The sequence below is a fragment of the Zalophus californianus genome, chromosome 14, assembly GCF_009762305.2.
Source record: "Zalophus californianus isolate mZalCal1 chromosome 14, mZalCal1.pri.v2, whole genome shotgun sequence".
NCBI classification, from domain to species: Eukaryota; Metazoa; Chordata; class Mammalia; order Carnivora; family Otariidae; genus Zalophus; species Zalophus californianus.
Window position 1 is genome coordinate 32,637,672 of NC_045608.1, and position 23,250 is coordinate 32,660,921.

The 23,250-nt window shown below is 40.8% G+C and overlaps 1 protein-coding gene across 1 annotated transcript in view; it reads left to right on the top strand.

Moving 5' to 3' along the window:
• PIEZO2 (piezo type mechanosensitive ion channel component 2) overlaps positions 1–23,250 on the top strand; it is a 526,331-nt gene that overhangs the window by 240,697 nt on the left and 262,384 nt on the right. The window contains exon 4 of the mRNA XM_035724088.1: positions 2,002–2,044. Within this exon, the coding sequence (XP_035579981.1) occupies positions 2,002–2,044 (43 nt within the window). The remainder of the gene's footprint in view (positions 1–2,001; positions 2,045–23,250) is intronic.

A 23,250-nucleotide genomic window follows, 5' to 3' on the forward strand; every position in this document is an offset into this window, starting at 1 on the left:
TCTTAAAAACTTATTTAAAACATCGATTTAAGAATACACTGAGCAGATCTGGGGGAAAAAAATAGAAATATAGAAAAAAATGTAAAGGTGCTTTGTTTCTCCCTAGAAGCAAGTCAAGAAGAATAGCATCTGAACCCCCTCACCAAGCACTCCAGCCTCCCCTAGACCCTTCCCACTTGGTCTGAGCCCAGACTGTCTGGTTCTCACTTGGCAGGAGACTCTTAATCTCCCCCACTTTTCTGTTTGGGCCAGACAATTGCCTGCTGTCTTTATGTGGTTTCTGACTAGGTTATGTTATGTTTTGCCAGTGTCTTAATTGCTAGTATCTCTGGGGCAGGATAATTGTCTTCCAAGAATTCCTGAGATAGGGATTTTGAATTGTCTTGCATGTGATTCACAGGACAGATAACATTCATCTAGGCCTCCTCCCCTGGACCAGGAGCCATGGAAATTCCTGGGCTGGTTAACTAAAATTCCATGACTTTGACTCCTACTCAGCAAAGCATATTGGAATTCAATTGGATAAGAGTGACTTCATCTGAGGAGATAAGCCTGAATCTGCTTTAAATTTGTGTGTGTGTGTGTGTGTGTGTGTAATTCATATCCAAAATGTAATCCTTTAGTATGTATCATATTTACTTAAAATGCTTCATCATAACCAAGTATATGAACCCAAAGCCCACAGTGAAACACAATGTTCATGTTCTCTTAGGACCAGCTCAGTCCTCAGAGAGGGCCTGGGGAAAATACTGCATAACTTCCTGTCTTTCCAGAAGACTAATGCCTAGGAGACACTGAGTTGTCAGCTGACAGTAAAGCGTTAGAGGCAGAGTTCTCAAGAAAGAAGCATAGCACCATCCTAGTTAACATTGGCTGGAGCAAGGTAGATCTTTAGCTGCCTCTGGAGACCCAATGCTGAATACCGTTTCCCATTTGCAGAAATAAATTACATAGAAAGACAGTGATTATCTGCTGTGATTATCAAGCAATCAGTGCATAGCACAACTCACGAATTTAGGGCTAGGTGGGTGTTTACTGAAATCAAAACAATTTTGCCATTGATTATGTAAAATATAAAACTATGGGTTTAGTACAAACCCTTAACTTTTATTAATGCAGTTTTTATTAAAGTCTTTGATAAAAATTAGCACTTTTCTTTATATCAAGTACTCAGAAAATTATTATGCCTATAATGTAGGGAAGAACTATTACATGAAAAAATTATAGAAAATCTTTTTTTAATTTTCTTTATTTTTTAAAAATTTTATTTATTTATTTGACAGAGAGAGACACAAGCAGGGGGAGTGGAAGAGGGAGAAGCAAGCTTCCCAAGGAGCAGGGACCCTGATGTGGGGCTCAATCCCGGGACCCTGGGATCATGACCTGAGCCAAAGGCAGACGCTTAATGGCTGAGCCACCCAGGCGCCCCTGAAAATCTTTTTTTTAAACCCAGCTGTTCTTTTATGGATTTGGATATACTACACTTCAAATCATGTTACTGGAAACAGTATTTTTGCATTCAAGAGACTCCTGATTTAAATGTTTAGCTTTAAAAAGAAAGAAATGTTAATCCTGTGCTTCAACAATGGTGAGATAAACACCTGGTATAGAGAGTTGGACCTTCAGAGATCCATCTCCTTTCCATGTGCCCCACGAAACGTTGAATTTTAAAGAGTTCCATTTACACTATGCTCTTGCATTAATTTTGACAGGAGAGTTTTACTCATGTTATTGTGACACATTCACACGTTTAGAGAATGTTTTAGTGGCCTGCAGCGTGACCAGAGGAACATGATGGAGAGCTTTGTCACACTGCACGTTATGTGGACTATTCTCCAAAGGGCTATTTAGGGACTGGAGGTGGAGAACAATGCACCTGAGGGGAAACTCATCCCACTTAACTCTAGAACCAAGTATGTACCAGGATGTGCAAAACCAGGACAGAACTAACTGCATGCGTGGTGTGCATCAATTAATTATGTTCTTTCCTTCTGTTTGTAGGCTCCACATGGGAAAAGACGTTTCGACAAATTGGCTTTGAAAGGTAAGCAGGGTTTAGCGTGTTAGCATGTCTTCACTTTTAGGTTCTCATGCCCTGCTTCATTCTAAGTAATTTATTGATGATAAATCAGTGGTCTCACCAAGTTTGTTCCAAAGTAACCCTTTGTGTTATAAAATCCCTGCCTGCACACAGAGGAATTTACATGAAAATCCTCTTAAACTAGGAAAGAGCATCAAAGGTGAGTTGTCTAACTGGAGAAGTCCATGAAGTCGTTTGGTCTTTTCTAGCTTTATCACTGCCTATGTCATATCAGTTCTATAGTTTTCACACAAAACAATGTATATTGATATTGACATCGTCCCAGTTATCAAAATTGTTAGGTCTTATCTGCTCCAACTTGAAAGCTGGGATCATGGCACTCCTAGCTAAAAGCAGTCCTAAAATGGACTCATTATAACATCAGACAAAGTCGAGGTAGGGTCAGTAAGGTTACTATCCCACCTGCCTTGGAACTCAGTGGCAGCCTGTGGGACAGATCCCTCCCAGTGGCATTTAGTGTCTTCTCTGGAGCTCACCGTATCAGTACAGCTATTGGAATAGAGAAAAGTGATTTTAATTTCTTTTTTTTACTCTAAAGGCAGATTTTTTTAAAATTTTTTTAAAAATTTTATTTATTCATTTGAGACACAGAGATACAGAGAGAGAGAGAAAGCATGAGCAGGGAGAGAGGCAGAGGGAGAGGGAGAAGCAGGCTCCTCACTGAGCCAGGAGCCCGATGTGGGGCTCGATCCCGGGACCCTGGGATCATGACCTGAGCTGAAGGCAGATGCTTAATGATCTGAGCCACGAGGCGCCTCTAAAGGCAGATTTTGACTAGTTCTTTTTATCATATTGAAAACCTGTTCTTCCGTGTATTAATCAAGCTGACCGAGTGCTTAGAGAAATGATAAAATACTTTAAAATGCCTTTCTCCAGTAGCAAGAGAGAATAGCTCAGCACAAGACTGACTGTGGTGGCATTTCCTGTACCATTTTTTATTTGATTCAAAGATTTATTTCTTTCTCTACATAAACTCCCACTGAATCAGCACCATGGCCATAGGTCTCACAGGAAGGCTATTGCAGAAGGTTGGCTTGAGTTGGGCAGATCTCATAGGCCAGCCTAAAGCATAAAAAAATCATGTTACTCCTTCATTTCATGTGAAATCTTTTCCCAAAGCAGCTTTCTCTTGATTCTCTCTTCATATTATGACAAACACAGAAGCAAAGGGGAGAGAATAACAAATTGAATGTCATTATCCAGTTTCAGTAGGACTTTGTCATCCTTCCTTTGTTTATTTTTGGGGTGGTAGGGGTTAAAATATTTTAAAGGAAATCTCAAACATCATGTCATTTTGTCCCTACATAGGTTGAGGACACATCTCTGAAAAAAAAAAGTGGGTATTTTCTTCCAGAATCATGATGCCACTATCATGCCCAATACAAATAACAATAAGTCCTTGGCATCATGTAGTATCCAGTCAATGTTTACATTTCCTGACCATTTCAAAAATGTTATAGTGCAGGTACTGGTTTGAATCGCCATGCTTCTGAAGCCCACACATTCCAGCTTGTTGTTACAGCTCAAGTAACAATTCCCTGCCAGCTTCATTTTGTTTTTCTTCATGTCATTGACTTGTCAAGAAACCAGGTCAATTGTTGGAAGGTGTCGCATTCTGGGTTTGTCAGTTTGTGGTATTGTTTATCTTGTTATTCTATCCCCCTGTTTCATTTACATTCCCACTTTGTTCCCTTTTGGTCACAGGGAACAACTTCATATTGACTTTTTGTCCTTTTGACACAGGACTACCAGTCTTTGGTAGTTTCCATGTTTCTAGTACAACTACAAGCCCATCCAGTATTCCAGATCTGGCAAGGAGACTGTTTTTTTGTGGAGAATGGTATTTTGAAATCACAGTCTAAATACTAGGGACACCCATCATATCTGGACTTTCATGTTTCTGAGCTGTTTCAATATATGTTAGAGCTAGAAAATAACTTTTTTATTTTTTTTAAGATTTTTTTTCTTTATTCATTTGAGAGAGCAAGACCATGAGCAGAGTGAGGGTGAGAGGGAGAGGGACAGACTTCCCACTCAGTGGGGAGCTCAATGCAGGGCTCAATCCCAGGACCCAGGGACCATGACCCAAGCTGAAGGCAGATGCTTAACTGACTAAGCCACCCAGGCACCCTGAAAATACCTTTTTTAAATAAAAAAATAACCTGAATTCTTACATTATTTCCAAATCAAACGTAGCCTTACAGAATTTTTAATTTCTCTGGTACCACATTTGCATTTATTTTCTTTTTCACTAAAAATCTTTGTTCTTAACAAAACTTACTTATTTTAATGTATATATATATTTAAATACAAACACTAATATTACCATTCATAATAAAAATATTAAATGAAGTTTTTAATTTTTTTGTTTTTTGAAAAGATTTATTTATTTGAGAGAGAGAGAGCGCTTGCGGTCGCATGCAAGTGGGAGGAGGGGCAAAGGGAGAGACTCACCAGCAGACTCCCCATTGAGCATGGAGCCCGACTCTGGGCTCGATCTCACAACCCATGAGATCATGACCTGAGCCAAAACCAAGAAGTTGAATGCTTAACTGACTGAGCCACCCAGGCGCCCCAAGAATATTAAATGAAGTTTTAAAATTTGCTTTCAGTCTTCATTTTATAGTACATTAAGGATGTACAATTAAAGACTCAAAACTTAAGTTGCTTAAGTTTTTTTTTTTCTATGTGGTCATATTCTAACTTTTATATATAATTTGGTTCATTTGTTTCAGAATCTTTTCAATTTTAATGGATTTTTAAAATTTCATTTTATTTTTGAATATATAACATTTATATGTCTCCAAGTACAAATTATATGTTTTTATATATACAAAGTGTTTTCAGAGAAATGTCACATGCATCCCCTGCCCCTGCATCCTATGCCTTCTTCTTTCCCCAGTTTCATGGTTATTAGCTTTTGGTTTAAGCTTTCAGTATTTATTTTCACATATGCAAGCTGATACTTGCATATAACTGTATCCTCGCCCTGTTCTTGCGTGAAGAGTGGCATAGTATATATATTATTGTGCCCTTTGATTTTTTTTTTCACCAGGAGTATATCATAGAAATCATTCCCCATCAGTGTATATAGGTATTCTTCACTCCATTATCTTGCAGTTTCTACTCCTTTAGGTGGATGAGCCAATATAAAGGATGAGCTTGGTTAAATCAGGAATCTCATCCAGTATCAAGCTTTACTAATAATTTTAAGGATTCAAGCAACCAGGGACACTGGTAATGGAGGGAGAAAACCAGGCAGGATATCCCATGTGGCTCCTCACATCCTTCTTTTTGATATCATATATATATATACTTTTTGGCCCAGAGAGATAGATGAGATTTCCATTGAGATTTGCAAGTCCCTCACATAGTAGGAAACATGATTTTGCAACATCTCCAGGGTTACACCTAAGAAATTTGAAGAGCTCATGTGACATTCTCCAGAGAGTTATAACTCATCAATCTATGATGAGGATTTTTTTATCATAACGTCCTAAACCAGGGCTTTCCTGCTTGATGAGGACTCTTCTCCTAGAAAAAAAAAAAAATTATTCTCTTTGCCCAGTGATCTAGTTAATATGTATACAAGAAGCCTAAATCAGGTCACTTTCCTTCTTCCCTCAACCCCAGTATCTCCTTTGTAATCAGAGGAAAATGGATCACAAGCAACTTGCTTTAACTCCTTCTTTTCCAGTACCTCGTGGGGGAACATTCAGGCTATTTTCGGTCTTTTGCTCTTACAGAAAAATGTTGTAATGAATAACCCTGTGCATACTTGTGATTTTGCCAGATATCTTAGGGATTAGATTCCCAAGGACAATCAATGAGTAAATTATATGGAATTTTGCTAATTTTGCCAAGTTTCACTCCCTAGAGTTTCAACAATTTGCACTCCCGGTAAAAATGCATGAGAGTATTTCCCCAGTGCCTCACCAACAGAATATGCTGTCAGACTTGAGATTTTTGCCAGTCTGATAGATGAGAAATGGTATCTCAGTGTCCCTTTAATTTGCATTTACCCTGCATCATTTTTCCATAGAGTAAAGAACAGATTAAGATCTTTTCTGTCAACTAAGTGAAGCGCTTTGGGCAAGAGCTTCTTCTCAGATGGTTAAGGATTCATTGATCAACAGTATTTGGCAGTTGAAACATTTTCTTCCTAGCTTATATGACCTTAACCTTTCCCTTACTTGAATAGTGATCTAACGAAACAGCTACCGTGTACCAAGCACTATGTTAAATAATTTCTAGGATCCATACAGCAACCTCACAGACCAGGGACTGGCAAACAGTTACTATAAAGGACAGATGCTAAACATTTTAGGTTTTACGAGCCGTACGATTTCTGTTGTAATTTCTCAACTTTACCTCTGTAGCATAAAGCAGCCATAGACAATGAGTATGGCTGTATTCCAATAAAACTTTATTTACAAAACCGGCAAGTGGCCATCATTTATTGACCGCCCCCACTGTAGCTTCTGGTTGCCCACTCACAGATGAAGAAACTCAAAGAAATCAAGTAGTCTACACATACAGTCATGGCCATTGACCTGCATTAGTACTGACCTACATTCTGTTCTAGTTTGCCTAGTTCCAAAGATGAAGGTTTTTAGACCAAAACACCCTAAAATCTTGATTTTAGGTCTCTTTTGTTTTATGTTGTTTTATGTTTCCTATCCCTGTACCTCTGGGCATGTGGTCTCAAATCACAGTCTTATTGGATATTCTCATTTGAATAAAGTCAGACAGTATAAAGTTCATATTACAATGCCTCCCTAAAATTGTTATACTTCCAAATAGATGTACAAATAAAAATATTGTTAAGGAGTATATCAAGTGCAGTGCTTTATTTTCGAACTGTAATCTCAGCTGGGTGAACATCCTGATTTTTAGATGTTACCTTAAAATGTCATCTTGCGTTTTCCCAGATTATCCTGTGTTTTCTCACTGAAACACAGTGAGTGTTCTCTGCATTGTACCCGCATCTTAAAATATAGAACAAATATTGATCTTCGGGGTTATTGTGCATTTACAGTTGCAAAGATTGTGTCAGGCAATGCTGTTAAATGTGCTTTTTTCTTCTGGAGTTTTAACCTCTTCTTGCTCTTAAAGGGAATTCCAATTATATCTTAAATGAAGCTATCTGGTTTTTTAGAGCGATTGTATAGAGATATTGATCCTTTCATTGCTATGTCCTTTGAAGTTTGCCCATCAATCTGTTTGCTAGCAGATTATATTAAAGTGGCCACATCTAAAGAAAAGAAGTGACTGAGTCAGCTAAAGCTTCAAAGTCTTCTCTAAGAATAAGAAAGCAAAGATGCCCTTTGTTGTACATTTTGTAAATGAAAGGAAGACCCAGGGATCTGTCCTACCTGCTTTCCTTGCAGGAACACTTGCCATGAGATGGTGTTCAGCCATTTCCTTTCTAGAATCTGTGGGATTATATACATTATCTCAGAATAGGTACACATCATCACAATTTATGTGGTTCAAGAAAATATGTTCTATTCACCTTGTAGACAGTCACACTGCCCCTCTATGGGGGGACATCAGGAGTTTATTTTAGGACTTCATTATAGGAGTGTGTTGTAACATAAGAAGGGTATAAGTTCATGTGTCTTGGATGTGACCTCCCATACCCCCTCCCCACTCCTGCTATTATAATATCTATATTTGCATAACAAAAACAGGCATCCGGTTTTTTGTTATTTTGTCTTTGTTGCTATTGTAAAGAAAAAAATCTGTGCCTAACATTTGGTCTCAATCAGAAAGTTCACCTTCCTAGGCACATTGTCGAAGTTTATAATTGTAAATCACAGTCACTAAATGTTGGCTAATAGCTAGAAATAGCAGATGGTGCTAGTAATATCTATCACAATAAACTCTGAGCAAGGTCTGAAATGGTTTGTCTCTTTCCAAAGCTGCACTTTTCATCTGAGAAGAAAATATTTTAGCAAGTAAATAGGCTCATGCATAGTAAATTGCCAAAAGAAATAAAAGTTCCTACTTTCTGGGAAATCTTATTGCTGCCTATTTTAAAATACTAATCTTTTACTGATCTCTCACCCCTTTTTACTTAAAATGCAGAGAACATATTCTTAACGAATCTGTAGAATCAGCACAGAACCTCAGATGATGTTATTACTCCCATACTGCTTGTGACTTTATTTGATGCTCTACTTGAATTGTGGAATGAAGTCTCTTTCCCCTTCAAAGAATATTTTAAAATACAAATAATCCTGAAAACACTCTGCTAGGATGAAATACAAATATTCCAAGGATTTTTTTTTTCCCAATGTAGACATAATTCAAAAAGCATGGCTTTGTCTCTGGGGGGCTGGGCAGCCTTCCACAGCCTGTCTGTCATCAGACTCCTCCCTTACATCTATCCCATAAGGATCTTCCGCCCACCATTCTGGTTTTAAACATTACTGTTTTTGTGAAACCTTTCCCCATGGCTTCCTCCCAGCGCCCCACCTCTTCCATCACACTTCATACATTCTTCTACTACGGCATATTAAGACCATATTACAGTGGATGAAATGTGGACATGTTTTGTCAAATACCTCACATTGTGTGACATATGGACACATTGTATTGAACCTTATTTTCCGCATTTCTCTTCCTTTGACCTTGAAGTCCGTGAGCGTGTGGAGGATGGGACTGTCTCGATACCCTGGTGCCCAGGGCACTCTTGCCGTGTGCTAGCTCATCAGACATGTCTTGAGTACAGAACCTAGTCCTCTGTGGGGAGGGGCCCTGGGGTTTGGTCGGAGAGTAATTATGTAAGTGTGGGCTTCTTGGGAAGCAGGAGACCAGGGTCCCGGCATCTCTTTTTCACTGCTCCGCAGTGGCTTGTGGGAGGATAGGGCAGGCTGCAGCTAGAGCCGGCTCATCCCTGAAAGCATAGGGACGAAGACGTGGCTTTACTCTGTGTGTCAGTGTGAGCGATTACTTAATTCGCTGACCTTCGTATTAATGTGGAGTATTCCGAGTCTCTCTTCGCAAACGACTGAGTCTGATGTTCTAGGTTCGGCCCCAGCTGCTCCCCATCATAGGATCCCTACGATAAGATTGAGAGCGGCACCAGGACAGGAGCCATGTCTGTCTTGTTTCTTCATTTTTCGTGTTTTTTAAAGATTGTACTTTATTTGAGGGAGAGAGCAAGTGAGAAAGAGGCGAATGGGAGAGGGAGAAACAGACTCTCCTGCTGAACAGGGAGCCCGACACGGGGCTCCATCCCAGGACCCCGGGATCATGACCTGAGCTGAAGGCAGACGCTTAACTGACTGAGCCACCCAGGAGCCCCCCCTCCCCATATCTGTCTTGTTAACCGAGATACTTTGCACCTAACTCACTTAGGTGAGCAAAGTGAAATGGTTGGATAAAGGAATTTATGAGTGAGGACCTGATTTTGTGGCAACAGAACCGGAGGACAGCTTAGCAAACATCTTTGTACTATGTTACATTGGCTTTGCCCCATTCTTGCCTGTGGTTTCAGGACACTGCTGTTGTTCATGCCCAGCCCCTACCTCCTTCCAGAGACTTCCCCTAACCCCACTGACACCATCTCAGGGTCCCTCTTCTGTCTTCCTATTACCAATTGTCTTTTAGAACAAAGCCATGGGGTATATTCATAATCTTATATGTACTTGTCCGAGTCTCAGACTAGACCTACCCTTCTGAGGGCAGGACCTCTGTCTGGCCATCTTATAATCTCCAGTGTTGGCTCAGGAGGTGGCAAATAATAGGTGCTTAATAAGTGTTTGATAAATAAATGGCCTTTCAAATAAATATTAGTGTGTCATTTCTCTATTGGTCCAGCCCCCTGGAATCTGTTCTTCCTGATAATTTGTAGTTTCTGTTGGCTTTGGAGAATGAACAGATTCCTTAGGAAATGTAAGGCCAATTTTTAAATTCTTTTTTTTCTCCTCCAGCTTTATATGTAACTCATTAGCTGTGTTATTGAAATTAATGCTGTTTCTGCAGGGAATGCTATGTAAAATGTTGGAAAATAATGCAAAGCTACACTCCAATGATGGATTTATGATGTGTTTTTGTATATGAAAAGTTGCATCCAAGAAATGTGATGGTTAAGTGGAATCAATTATGACAGAAACCAAGGTATCAATTTCTATAGTCTCTGCTATATCTTCCTGAATTTTTTTAAGTTAAGATCATAAGACTGTAGGATAAAATAGATAATGTTGAATACCTATTCATTTAGATCAAGGCAAGTATTTCTTTATACTGCCCCTTAGAGAAGCATACAGAAGGGAAAATACATTCAATCCAAGTCACACCATTGCTGTAATCTTGTGGTCTGTGGAGTCAAACAGAGGAAATCGTAGCTGGGCTTTCACAATGTCCCATCACACTCAACAGTGAAGCCAGCAGAAGTGAGACATACCTGTTAGAAGTTTCTCAATTAAATCAACCCTGTTGTGGTGTTGGCTTTCTGAGAGATGAGCTACTCAAGTCTTTAATTCCTTCAGACTACATATAAATATTCCTGGAAGCTTTAGCAAGCTATTTTGAAATTATGATATAAAATTTTTGTCAAGTAATTTATATGCAGGAAATGACTAGACGAAAAAAATGCATCTATTTCGGTTTTAAAATTAAGCCCAACTTATGTGTTTATTCACTTATCATTTGAATATTTTCAAACCTCTACTTTGTGCCCACCTCTGGGCTAGATTGGGGTTTTCAGAAGAACATGACAGGGGCAAGGGAGTTAGATTTTTTAAAAGACCTATCAAATGCTGGCCTCTCTGAGAGGTGCTCTGCTTATCTGATCTGATGCATTCTACAACATTCTGGAGTGGCTTCTCCTGACTTATGCTAGGCTATCTAACAAGCTCAAATCCCAGTGACTTATAAGACCAGGGATTTATTTCTTGCTCATATCTGATGTCGGCTTTAGAGGCTGTGGAGCAACTGTGGCTCTTCTCCAAGAGCCTTTTTCATTCTGGGATCCAGGCTGAAACAGAGCCTTCACTTGGCATATGCCCTTCTTGTGGCTGGGGAAAGTCACGATGGCCAAGGCAAGCAGTGGCTCTTTCAGCTTTTGCTCAGATGGGACATGTGCCACATCTGCTCACTTTCATGTGGCCAAGTTCAAGGTCCGTGGGCACAGCAGCACACTCCTCCTGCAGAAGCGCATTGTAGGTCACACGGGAATAGCCAGGGGTGTATACTACTGTTTCGGGAAAGAAGTGTCTATTGGGGAGCAGTAATATAATCTACCATAGTATACCACCCCTATTTAATAAATGAGCAAAGTACACTCAGAGTAGTTAAGTAATTTACTCAAGACCACACAGCTAGTGAGTGTCAAAGGTAAGATATGAATTTGGTTTTCTGTGACTCTACCTTCCGTTCTTTCCCAGTCCACCATGCCAGCATTTATGATGCTTCACGTTGACAAGTGTTTGCTGGACACACGTTATTATTCCTAGACTGAGGGCTGGAGGTGAGAGATGGGAGGACAGGGTCTTGGTCTTATGGAACACACCACCAACAGGTACAATATAATATGGCGATTATGTGCTACTGTGTAGTGCAGTCATTTGAAAATGTTTCTGAGCAGCCACTATGTGCCAGGCACAACAATAATGATACAAGTAGTACAGAGTGGAGGAGAGAAAGCCCCGGGGCCGGGGAGCTATGTGCCTGGGTGGCATTGAACCAAGGCCTGGATGCCTAGTTGGGGGGCAGGGAGGAATGGCTTGTGAAAGCTTCACTTCAAGGACTGCCCAGGGAGGTTTGCAAGGGCAATTTATTGGAGACCATCCATCAGATGTTAGAGATGGAGCTCAAGGGGGCACAAACGAAGATGGAAATGAACCTGAGAAGGGGTGAAAAACCCAACAGGAATGTCAAGGAGTTTGGATCTTCTTTGATAGTATTGGGAGCCATCGAAGAGTGGGAAACCTAGGGCAGATACTGTTAGATGTACTTCTAGAAGGGTCACATGGGCACAGTATAGACCAGAGGATGGCTTAGACAAGCAAGATGAGCAGGAAAGCATTGCAGGAGTTCAGGGGAGTGATTGCACATGTCTGAACCGAGGCAGGGACAACTGAACAAGATAGAGATGATGTATACCAAATGTGCTTTAGGCTGTAAAATTTGAAGTTACCACTCGGTGGATAATTGGATGTGGTGTGTGAGAGAAGGATTCTGAAACAGACCACATCCAGTTGTTGGCTGACTCCACTCTCTGGCTGCTATGTCTCCATCTGGTGCTGGCAACACTCTGCTCTCTGCCCCAGGGCTTTCTCCAGCCTTTTGGAAATTTGCTGTGTCCACACGCAGGGCAGCCTGGAAGGGCCAGAGATAAAAGAGCTGGAAGCATCGGTGGACAGCAGAAGTAAGTGGAGAGGTCCTGGAGCGGCCCTAGATAATCCGAAGGGCAACCCATAGGAGCCTCTACAGCAGTGACCTGTCAGCAGTGCACTCTGTGGGCTGCTCTCATTCTCCATCCCTCGTTGTCACATTCTTGCACTTTCCAGGAGGGCTTCCCAAATAAGCCACTTGCACCCAGGGCCTCTGCTCTAGGTCGGCCTTTGGAAGACCTGAAGTAAGATTCCAGCACTAAAGTACCTTAACTGATATCAAACTAAAAATCTTGGATTCCAATTTTATCATTGGTATTGATTTATTCTATGAGTACAAAACAGCACTATTAGTATTTGTAATATGAAATCCTTGGTTTACAACTTCTTGGGGGAGCATAGGTGGTGCCATGTCATGGATTGCTAGAGAATCTGGTGAAAGTAATAGACTTGCTCGCAGAAACGTTCCATAGCCACATAGACAAAAAATTGTGCCTGCAGTTTCAGGGGATTCACAGAGACTCTGAAGCACAACACAGTACATGAACCTCCGTTAAAGAGCCCCATTTTAGATGAAGACTTCTTGGATTTCTTTCTCAAATTATAAAATCTGCAAATATTTATTCTCCTCCCTCAATTTCTTGGAACTACATGGGCAGTGGGAGTTAAACTGGGGTCATGGAATCATGAAGTTTGAGACTCCAGAGACCCCAGAGGGAACCTCTCCCTTCTTTTGCAGATGGTTACATTAAGGCACCAAGAAATTAAGCAGAAAGATAGAAAGAGGATTGTTAAAATTGGGATTGGTCAAAATCCAGGTCTGTGTTTAAATTTCATAAATTCAATAAAATGGAATTTTATTACTAATGAATTTGTTTTGCCACCATTTAGTAAGAGTAATTATATCATTATTCATCAAAGTAATAATATTCAGCCAAGCACCATAGACATTATTGTGTGTGCATCATTTCTACCCACTATCCTGCAATGGCTGTTAGCACCATGCCAGTTTGTGCATAGAGAAACCAAGAGCATCTCAACGAGTGGCCACGTGGCTTGTAAGTAGTAGACGATAAATTTATTCTTGGAACGCCAACCATTCACCTGCTTTCTTGCCTCAGGTTACAGTGACGGTTGTCAAAAATAACTCAATTATCCTTTACTCTTAATGCCCCCTGCTGTGTGCACGTGTGTGTGTGTGTGTGTGTGTGTGTGTGTGTGTAAGCATGTATTAAGAAAAGTAGGTGATTTACATTCCCTGCTTTTACACCCATCAACAGCTGATACACAGTCCAGAATCCTTAACACACCATTAGAAAGGCTAAATCGAGGGCCCTGGGGCTCAAAGAAGGACCCCTCATGGTAGAAACATTCACAGCAATTCTATGGATATGCTCCTCATATAGAATAAAACAAATGCCTAGACCCCTTTTGCCTTGAAACAATGAGGCAAGCTTGGAAAAACACCAGAGAATCAGATGGGTTGAGTCTCCCTGCATCCCACCATCACTCTTTGACATTTTCTGAGCTTTGGTTCAAGTCACAGAATTGAGTTTTCTCACATGAGTGTAGCGTGCATACATCAAATAATCTTTGGCACTGAGAGACTTTGTTTTATTTAATAAATATTTTCTTCCTCTCCCTTTATTCTTTCTTTTCAAAAATTTATCATTAAATAAAGAATCAAGCACAGTACTAAGCAAGAATATTGTTTTCCATAACCATATATCCAGGGAACTCAGATTCATTGCTAGTGGCTGATTGGAGCCCTCAGTGTAGAAGATTTTAGGCAAAAATGTATGCTGTGGGCACGTCAGAGAGCTACCTGCCCTGGGTGTGGAGGTGGGAGTAGAAGTGTACTTGCCCCTGTTTTCCATTTCCAAGGAGACTGTGGATGGTGCCAGGGTGGTCATCCTCACACCCCCAGCCTAGCCTAGGGGGATGTCACCATTTGGGATCAAAATGGATACATAAAAGATTTGCAAGGATGTAATGACTAAAAGTCCCCTTAGGTACCATTAGAGAAAACCGCTGTGTTATGACCAGACCAATGGAATAATTTTATCTTAGTCTAAATAAAGTACTGGCTCCAAAGCACACCTATAAGATGACCAGAACTCTGTCTTAGATTTTCTCTAAACCCACAGTCATGAGATAGCCGCATTTCATCATGAGATCGTAGAGAGAGGTTCCATTCATTCTTGTTATAAGTATGAACTCAGTGCTATTTTAGTCCATGCAGAGTGCTGTAACAGAATACCACCGATTGAGTGGCGTAAGCAACAAACTACAGTTCTCTGGCCTGAGAAGGCCAAAATCAAGACCCTGGCAGATTCAGTGTCTGCCAGAAGGAATGCTTCCTGGTTCATAAATGCCATTTTTTTCACTGTGTCTTTGTGTGGCAGAAAGTGCTAGAGAGGGCGCCTGGGAGGCTCTGTGGGTTAAGCCCCCCACTCTTGGTTTTGGCTCATGTCAGGATCTCAGACCCCTGGGATCAAGCCGTGAGTCTGGCTCCCTGCTCAGCACGGAGTCTGCTTAGGATTCTCTCTCTCTCCCTCTGCTCCTCCCCTGTTCTCTCTCTCTGTCTCTCTCAAATAAATAAATAAATCTTAAAAAAAGGGGAGAGAAAGAAAGCAGGAGAGTTCTCTGGGGATTCTTTTATTAGGGCATTCTTTTCATTCGTGGGGGTTCCACACTCATGACCTCCCAAAGGCCCACCTTTTAATACCATCACATTGGGGGTTAGGATTTTGACATAAGAGTTTTGAGGGAACACAGACGTTCAGTGCATAAGAAGTGCCCATAACTCCCACACAGCTGGAAGAAAAGTTAGATCTTCCATTTGAGGTGTTAACATCTCTGTGATAACATGTAATCTGTTTCATTAAACATTTCTTGGGCAATTGATCAAATTTGCAGATTTCTTTGATCTGCCAAAATATCTTGTGTATACCTGAAATAGATTAAAAACTACAGACTAATGTATGTACATAAGTGTGTCTGTGTGTGTGTGTATCACAAAAGTGGGCGATTTACGTTTCTTAGGCTATTGAAAGCTTTACCCTCAGACTTTGGCTCCCAACTTAGAAAGCGACTTTTTTTTTTAATTCAAGTATAATGACATCATTTAATAAGTATTTGGTGAACAGATCTGTTTTTCTTCTAGGAAAAAAAAAATAGATGTAATCCTTCATTAAAATTTCTCTTTCTCTTAAAATATGACTGGAAAAAAAGATTTTCTGATTTGTAATCTCGATCTTCACTAAGTCAGGTCATTATGACTAATATAAACAGTCTGAGTTAATGAGTGATAAAGATCAGGTCCTATGGAAAATGGTGCATTCTTGAACTAAAAATCTAAATTCTCATGTGGTTACCTTGGCACCTTGTTCTATACAAAATTAGAGGTATCAGCAGGAATGTTTTAGATTTCATTAGTGACATGAGCAAATGAACTGTATAATATATCACTTAAAGATTTCAAGTCTTGGTGTGGACAGCATGATGAATAATAGGCAGGAAATTCACGCTGTTTGATACGGAGGTAAAATTTGGATGTTGAGTCTATAAGATGGAATGTTTTGGAGAATTATGCTAATAATTAGATACAGGCATGGGGTTCAGATTTCTTCTTTGCTCTACATCTTACTTACAAGTCTTAAATTAGCTCTTTCATAGCTCAAACTACTATGAAATGTCTTTTCCAGTTAAACACCTTCACTAGAGACCAAGACGTTATTGCTTGTTTAAAGTGGCAGTTTGTGGTGGCACCTGGGTGGCTTGGTGGAATAAGCATCGGACTCTTGGTTTCTGCTCAGGTCATGATCCCAGGGTCCCAGCATTGGGCTCTGCATTGGGCTCCACACTCAGTGGGGAGTCTGCCTGAGGATTCTCTCCCTCTCCTTCTGCCCCTCCCCTGGCTCACGTGTGCACTCATTCTCTCTCAAATAAATAAATAAATCTTTTTTTTTTTTTAAAGTGGCAGTTTGTGTTAAGCCTGTCTCACAGGAACTGTTTGGGTTTTCTATCAGGACCCTTAGAAATGCATCACGAACAAAGTAGAACCAGTTCCTTCTGACTCTTCCTCATGATCGATCTTTATGCGTGTATGTAGGCGCACGACCATGTGTAAATGTACACAAAATCTGGGAAGCAGCACACAATTACAATGTTGCATCATTTCTATTGCTCAGTCACTTCATTGGCACAGGTGACGTGTAATGAAGATTCGAAGATGTGGAGGAACGCCTCTCCCTTAAAGCAAGTGGTAGTTAGGTCTTTCTGATGGTACAGCCTATGCTCTGCTCCTCTAGCCTCTCAGATGTTGTGCAGGTCGTATAATCCATCAGGTGCCATCCGTGTGCTGGGTGGTGATGGTGTCAATATCACTGGTTGTGTTATCTGCCTCTCCTACCTTCTTTGGCCTCAATTTGTTGCATCCCTCTTCTTGCCTCCCTCCTGCACCTCACTGATTTACGCATATTCAAGAAGCACTCCCTGACCTCTGAAAAGGCTCTGAAATTCATCCCCTCCTGGCCACACACTTCCTACAGTCCTTACTTGGGTTTAGGTCCACCTTACTCTTCCTTGGGAATGTGAAATGGCCTTCTGTCTTATCTTACTGCTCTATTCCAACTTTTCCATATCCCCTTCCTGCTAGACAGGAAAACTAAGTTGTTTTTACTAAAACAGATACGATGAAATCGTTCATTTGCTTACTGAATTAATTTCTAAGTCTTCAACCTTAATATTGCAAACCTTCCCAAGTTGGATCTCTACACCCACATTTCCCAGTCAAATTGTCTCTCACTACTTCCTTCTACGCACATTTTCAGTTTTCTGAAGACTGGAGTCTGAATCCACCCCACACTTTCTAGCCTCTGTTTCTATCCAGAATACCTTTTGCTTTGTGCCTTATTATCAAAATCTTGTCAATTATTACCAATAGGCATTCCCCTTATGTCACCTCACCTGTTTCTGACACCTCCCTGTCCTGATTTTACATGTTATATATAGTTTCTCTTTGTAAACGTTTTACCTTTCAGATAGCATCCATGCCAAACAAAGAACCATGTTCATGGGTGGGTGCTCAGCACAAAGCCTTATGCAGAGCAGATACAAAATAACATTTGTTGCACTGAATTTCAGAGACAGTTGGTAAGCTAGACCTTTAAGAAAATGTTTTCATCTGCCTAAGGAAGGAGGATTTGCAGAGTTTGCATCTGCCTACCTGAATATCATTTTATAGCAGGGAAAACTTTAAAGAGAGTATATTTTGGGATGGCCTGGTTGGCTCAGTTGTTAAGTGTCTGCCTTCAGCTCAGGTCATGGTCTCAGGGTCCTAGGATCAAGCCCCACATCGGGCTCCCTGCTCAGCGGGAAACCTGCTTCTCCCTCTCCTACTTCCCCCTCTTGTGTTCCCTCTCTTGCTGTGTCTCTCTCTGTCAAATAAATAAATAAAATCTTTTAAAAAAATAAAGAGAATATTTTATGAAGATGCGGCGTATTCTCTTCCGATGGAAGAGGAAGAGTACTTTAGAAATCCTTAAGTAATTGTATTACATCCAAAAGTCATTGCCCTTATTTCATATAAAAGAATCATATAAAATAATTATAATTTGTTGGCAATGCAGACTGTATTTTCCTTTGACTCTAAAAGTACAGTTTCAGAAGTCATCTACGTACGTTGAAATGTGTTTAAAGTCCTTGGAAGTGGAAAAAATCATGACTAGTTTTACATATCAGTGGCCATGGCTATAGGAGTGATCGGCATTACTGGGTATGTTTAGTTTGTCACATGAGGGTCTTAGGACTTGGGAATGAATACTGCATCCTTCTATTGCTGCAGCGAATTAGGAGTGGTGTGCCTTATCCTGAGAGGCTGAGCGATTTTTCTTCTGCAGAAATTGTGTTTAAGGCCATACCTGAGAAGAAATCGTTCTAGACCCCCACCCCCCACAACTCTTAATGGCACAGTAGGTGGTGAGGAGAAACAAGCACACAGAGCTGCTCTTCAAACAAGCACCAGAGACAGGTGGTGACAAAGTTCCACAGCAGAGCATTTCACTAAAATCCTGTATGTCTGTCCTCACTCGTAAGCTGTGAACGAGAAAATACCTGAGAGCATGTTGCTCACAGAGCAAATGGAAAATGTTGAACAAGGAACAAGTCAATAGCACAAGGAAGTATCCACATTAAATGAGAGGAGTCAGAGAAGCCACGGAGATAGCTGCAAATGGCTTCTACCGGATGCTGTTCATTGACCTGCTTATCATAAACAGAGAGAAAATTGTTTTCCCTTGGTCATCATGAGCACTGTTTGGGTTTGCAATCTTCTCTGCTCTCTGCTCTGACCGGTGAAATATATTTACATAGAAATCCACACAGATAATTGAATTCCATACTGGAATGAATGTAATTTCAGTGAATGCGCATGTTTTGTATTAGAATACTAATGGATGTAGACCATTGTGCAGAGGATTAGGAGGATTTAGACCATTGTCCGGAGGATTCTTGTCCCCAGAAATCTGAAACCAAGTGCTCAGGCTTTGCCCCCAGTTGTTGGGTAGTCACCAGCACTTTCCAGAAAACAGGTGTTTAACTTCTTGAAGGAAAATGATGGTAAGATATGAATGTTGTTCTGCTTGATTCATTCATTTTCACTAGAATACATCTGCCAAGTGGTTGAATGGTTAGTGTTGGTCTCCACCTCCACCAACCCAGGAATGCTAGTGTGGGTTATGAGTTATCCACACATTGCTCTGAGTTACTTTTAGGAAGAAAAAAGCCAAAACAAACAAACACATAAAAACCAAAAACCCACTTCATCTGTTGCAGAGAGGCATCAAGTAGAGATAAAGCCTGTGGGTCAAAGGGAGAGTACTCATTCCAGTGGGTAAGCTAAAGTTTGTTTCCCACTCTGTCTGAGTGAGGCACCCCACAATCGCCAGTCCCTCCCAGACCCTGACACTGCACATTATTTGACGAACAGCACCATCCCCTGAGCCATGTGTTCTTTTGGTGGCTCTGGTGTGTGGCCAAGTGGCTTCACAAGGTCATTGGCATTCCCCACCAAGCAAGCCAGGAGTAGCCCAGAGCTGGTGGCTTGTGAGAACCTGGAGGGCAAAAGTTCTCTCTGGGCAAATGATTGTCCATGAAGGCTGTAAGGAGAGGAAAAACCAGGTGGAAGCATGAGCCAAATGTTTTTCTCTCTGAAAGAATTTCCTCTTGGTAAGGAAGGGGAGAGATTGTGAAATCTGCAGACACGTAACGTTATGTGTACCAAGAGGAAGCTCTAGAGCCATCTCAGTGCCTAAGCACTCAAAGAACATTTAATTGACATGCTTGTTGAATTGCATGGTAAAATGAGAACTTCATTGCAGCATAAACAATGAGCTGTTATTGAACAACCAGTCCCACCAAATTTCCAACTATGAAAAAGGACGATTTCTTATACAGTCCAATAAAGTTGTTAATTAAATAAATACTTCATATTCAGCCTTGTGGTAGGCATAAAGAGGGTGGGAAAGAAGCATAAGAACTGGTCTCACCATGAATTGCTCACTCATTCTCAAATAGATGCCCCAAAGTTGTCCATATGGAGGATGTCAATATGGACAGCTTTTGCATTAATTATCAAGGAACCCAAGTGGAGAGACCATGGGTCTGGACTGGAAGAGAGAGACCTAATTTGGAATTCTGGTTGCATCTTGGTGAATCAAGAGGGTTAGTTAGTATTTGCACGGGGAGAGGGGAGAGTCTGTGAGGGGCAGTGACAGGAGCAAGGATGGGGTGGGCATGACCTGTATGAGTACCACTGAGAAATCTGGCTTGGCTAGAGTAGAAGACTTGTATCCTGAAAACAGGAGAGAAACAAACAGTGTTCAGATTTGAAAGCATACAAATGGCCACAGCTCACTTGAGGAGAGTTTATTTGTTTATTTATAAAAATACCAAATCTTTGTTTAGGAGAAAGTCTCTCAATATCCTAGCCATAATCCCATTAATCAGTGATTTGGTAATAGGTCTTGGACTGTTAAAACATAATTTCCCAGAATTTCAAGCAAAGGGATTCACAAAAGAAACCATTTCCTCTGCATCCAGCAGTGTTAATTTTATCCTTCCCATAAATTTTTCTATTAGGGAAATCCCCTGGGAGAAGCCAATGAGCAACTTCTGTGGAAATATCGTAGTGAAATGCTAAAGGACCTCTGGGACCATCTTTCTTTTTGAATGTTGAGATGTCACAGAACAAAGTCTACCATTTAGTGCATTTTCTGTTTTATTTTCAACAGTTACATTATTTACAGATGCAGCTTATTTTTAAAAAATGCCATTTGTATCAAGTGCTCACTAGGTTTGGTTGTGGTGTTTCTTCCTTTACTTTGTCTCAGATGTTGGCTTTTCTTCTCTGGTCCACCTGGGTCATTCTAGATTGCCTTGGTCATTTCATACTGGATTACTCTGGCTTGCTGTCATGCTTGCTCGCTCTCTTTCTCTCAGTCTCTCTCTCCCTCCTTCTCTCTCTCTCATTGGGTTTACTGAGGTATAATTTACATTCAGTGAAATTCACCCCCCTTGAGGTGTATAATTCTCTGAGTTTCACAGATATACACATCATGTACCCACCACCACCTTCAAGGTATATAACATCTCCATTGTCCTGGAAGGTTTCCTTCTGTCCTTTTGTAGTCGGCCCCCTCCCTGCTCAACTACTGATCTGATTTTTGTTTCTGTGGTTTTATCTTTCCAAATTGTCCTATGAATGGACTCATGGAGCATGTGATCTTCTGTGTCTGTCTTCTTTCACTTAGCATAATGCTTTTTAGGTTCATCCACAGAGTTGAAAGTATCTGTACTTCATTCCCTTTTATAGCTGATCACATACTTTTGTATAGATCATTGTGTAGATCACAATTATCTGTTGACCAGTTGGTGGATGTTGGGGCTGTTTTCAGTTTTTGGTGATTATAAATAAAGCTGTTAAAAACATTTGCATCTAGGTCTTTGTGTGAATATATATTTTTGTTTCTCTTACTCTGGGAGTCTCTAAATTGTCTATTTTGCCTTCATTCCGCCTGCCAGTTAATGAATTCTGCATTACCCAAAATGCTTACTGAACAAACTTTTGAAAACTAAATCACATTTTCACTGCATGGGGAAGTCTATTTAGAGATACTCTCTGGCATTTCTATTTGCAGTGTAGACCAGCATGCTGTGATTTTTGCTTTACAAATTTATATTTTCATTTTTGGCTGCCAAAAAGTGGCATCCGTACACTTTTGGACAGTTAAAAATGCAGAGTTTTTTTTTTTTTTTGCTCATGTGATTATTAAATTTAAATTTATTCCTGGGACAATTTTGTTTTGTTTTACAGCTTGGTACCACTAGTTCACTATAATTTGCTTGAGTACAGATCCACATCGCTTACCCACAATCTCAAATTCAAAAACACTGCAAAAACTTAACGTTTTAGCGCCCAATTTGTTGGTGGCAAAACCTAACCTGACCTGAACTCACCTGTTAGCCAAGGGGAGATCATTGCAGTTTGTGTGGGTTGCCCCAGATGTGTGTATTTGGATGGGGTCACTGTCCGAGTACCAGCTGCCAGTATTAAATCATATAGTAAGAGGTATCTCTCCGAAGTCAGGAAGAGTATGAATTTTGAAATATGTTTGGTTCCAAGAGATTTGGAGAGGGGATCTGTGTTATTTTCATCTGTTCTCCACCTGTGTACCATCTTCTTCTGGGCCCTATACACTGCCCCACCTGTTTGATAGAATGTGCTAGAGAATCATTCTCCAACCTTTTTCTGCTGTGACTACATTACAACCCTTTATGTCATGATCCAGTGCAATGAAATGTATGAAGTTGCAAAAAACAATTGCTACTCTTACCACATGCAATACACCCCTCGATTTTTGTTCCACTTTATTCTATTGCTTCATGAGAAAGGAAATGCTGGTTGATGGCCACTCCATGTATTTGATAAGAAACTGATTAGTAATGGCTTGCATTTGGAAAAAAAAAAAAAAAAACCACTGAGCTGGATGGTAATGCCCAGCATGATATACAGAAAGCTAGAAGCAGATTAGTAGAAGTTAATTCCTCTTTTGGCTTCTTACTGTGAGACATTACTGCAATGACAGATGTTTGTACTTCATGGTGTTTGCGGACTGTCACATTGACAAATGAGAGCTGCTCTGCCTTAGAAATGTGTGTGGATTAGATTCATCATCCCTACTCTTGAGACCAAGCAAATGGAGACCCCAAGGCTGCATATCCTCCAATAACCTGGAGCCAATCCCTGACCTCCAGACAGAGTAGATCTTACCTGTTCCCCATTTTGCAGTAATTCACAAGAACTTTGCAAGCCAATTAGAGAATTACAGTAAAAGTGTGTCAGTCAGGGCTTGTGGGGGACCCAGAGCTGCTCAGTGATGCAATAAAGAATTTATTCCAGGAACTAGACTGTATAAATTGTGGGCGGAGCTGGGGAAGTGAAGGTCTGACGAGAGAGATGGAGGTGAGCCAGTGCATCTGAGGAGTGGGCACATCCTGGACTTGAAGTGGGACCTGGTGGAAAGCTTCTGGAAAGGTCCGTGGGAAGCTCTGCCTGTGCAGCCACCCAAGCAGGTGGGGTGCCGGGCCTGGGCTACTTGGCCTGAGGGGGCCAGCTTCCAGGAGGGAGGGCTGGGTGTGGAGTGGAGGAGAGCCAGGACAAGGGGAACCTACCGTCACCTCTCTGTTAGTCTGTCACTGCATCCAGCTGTGAGAGGACCAAAGATGCAATGGCCCTGCTTCACT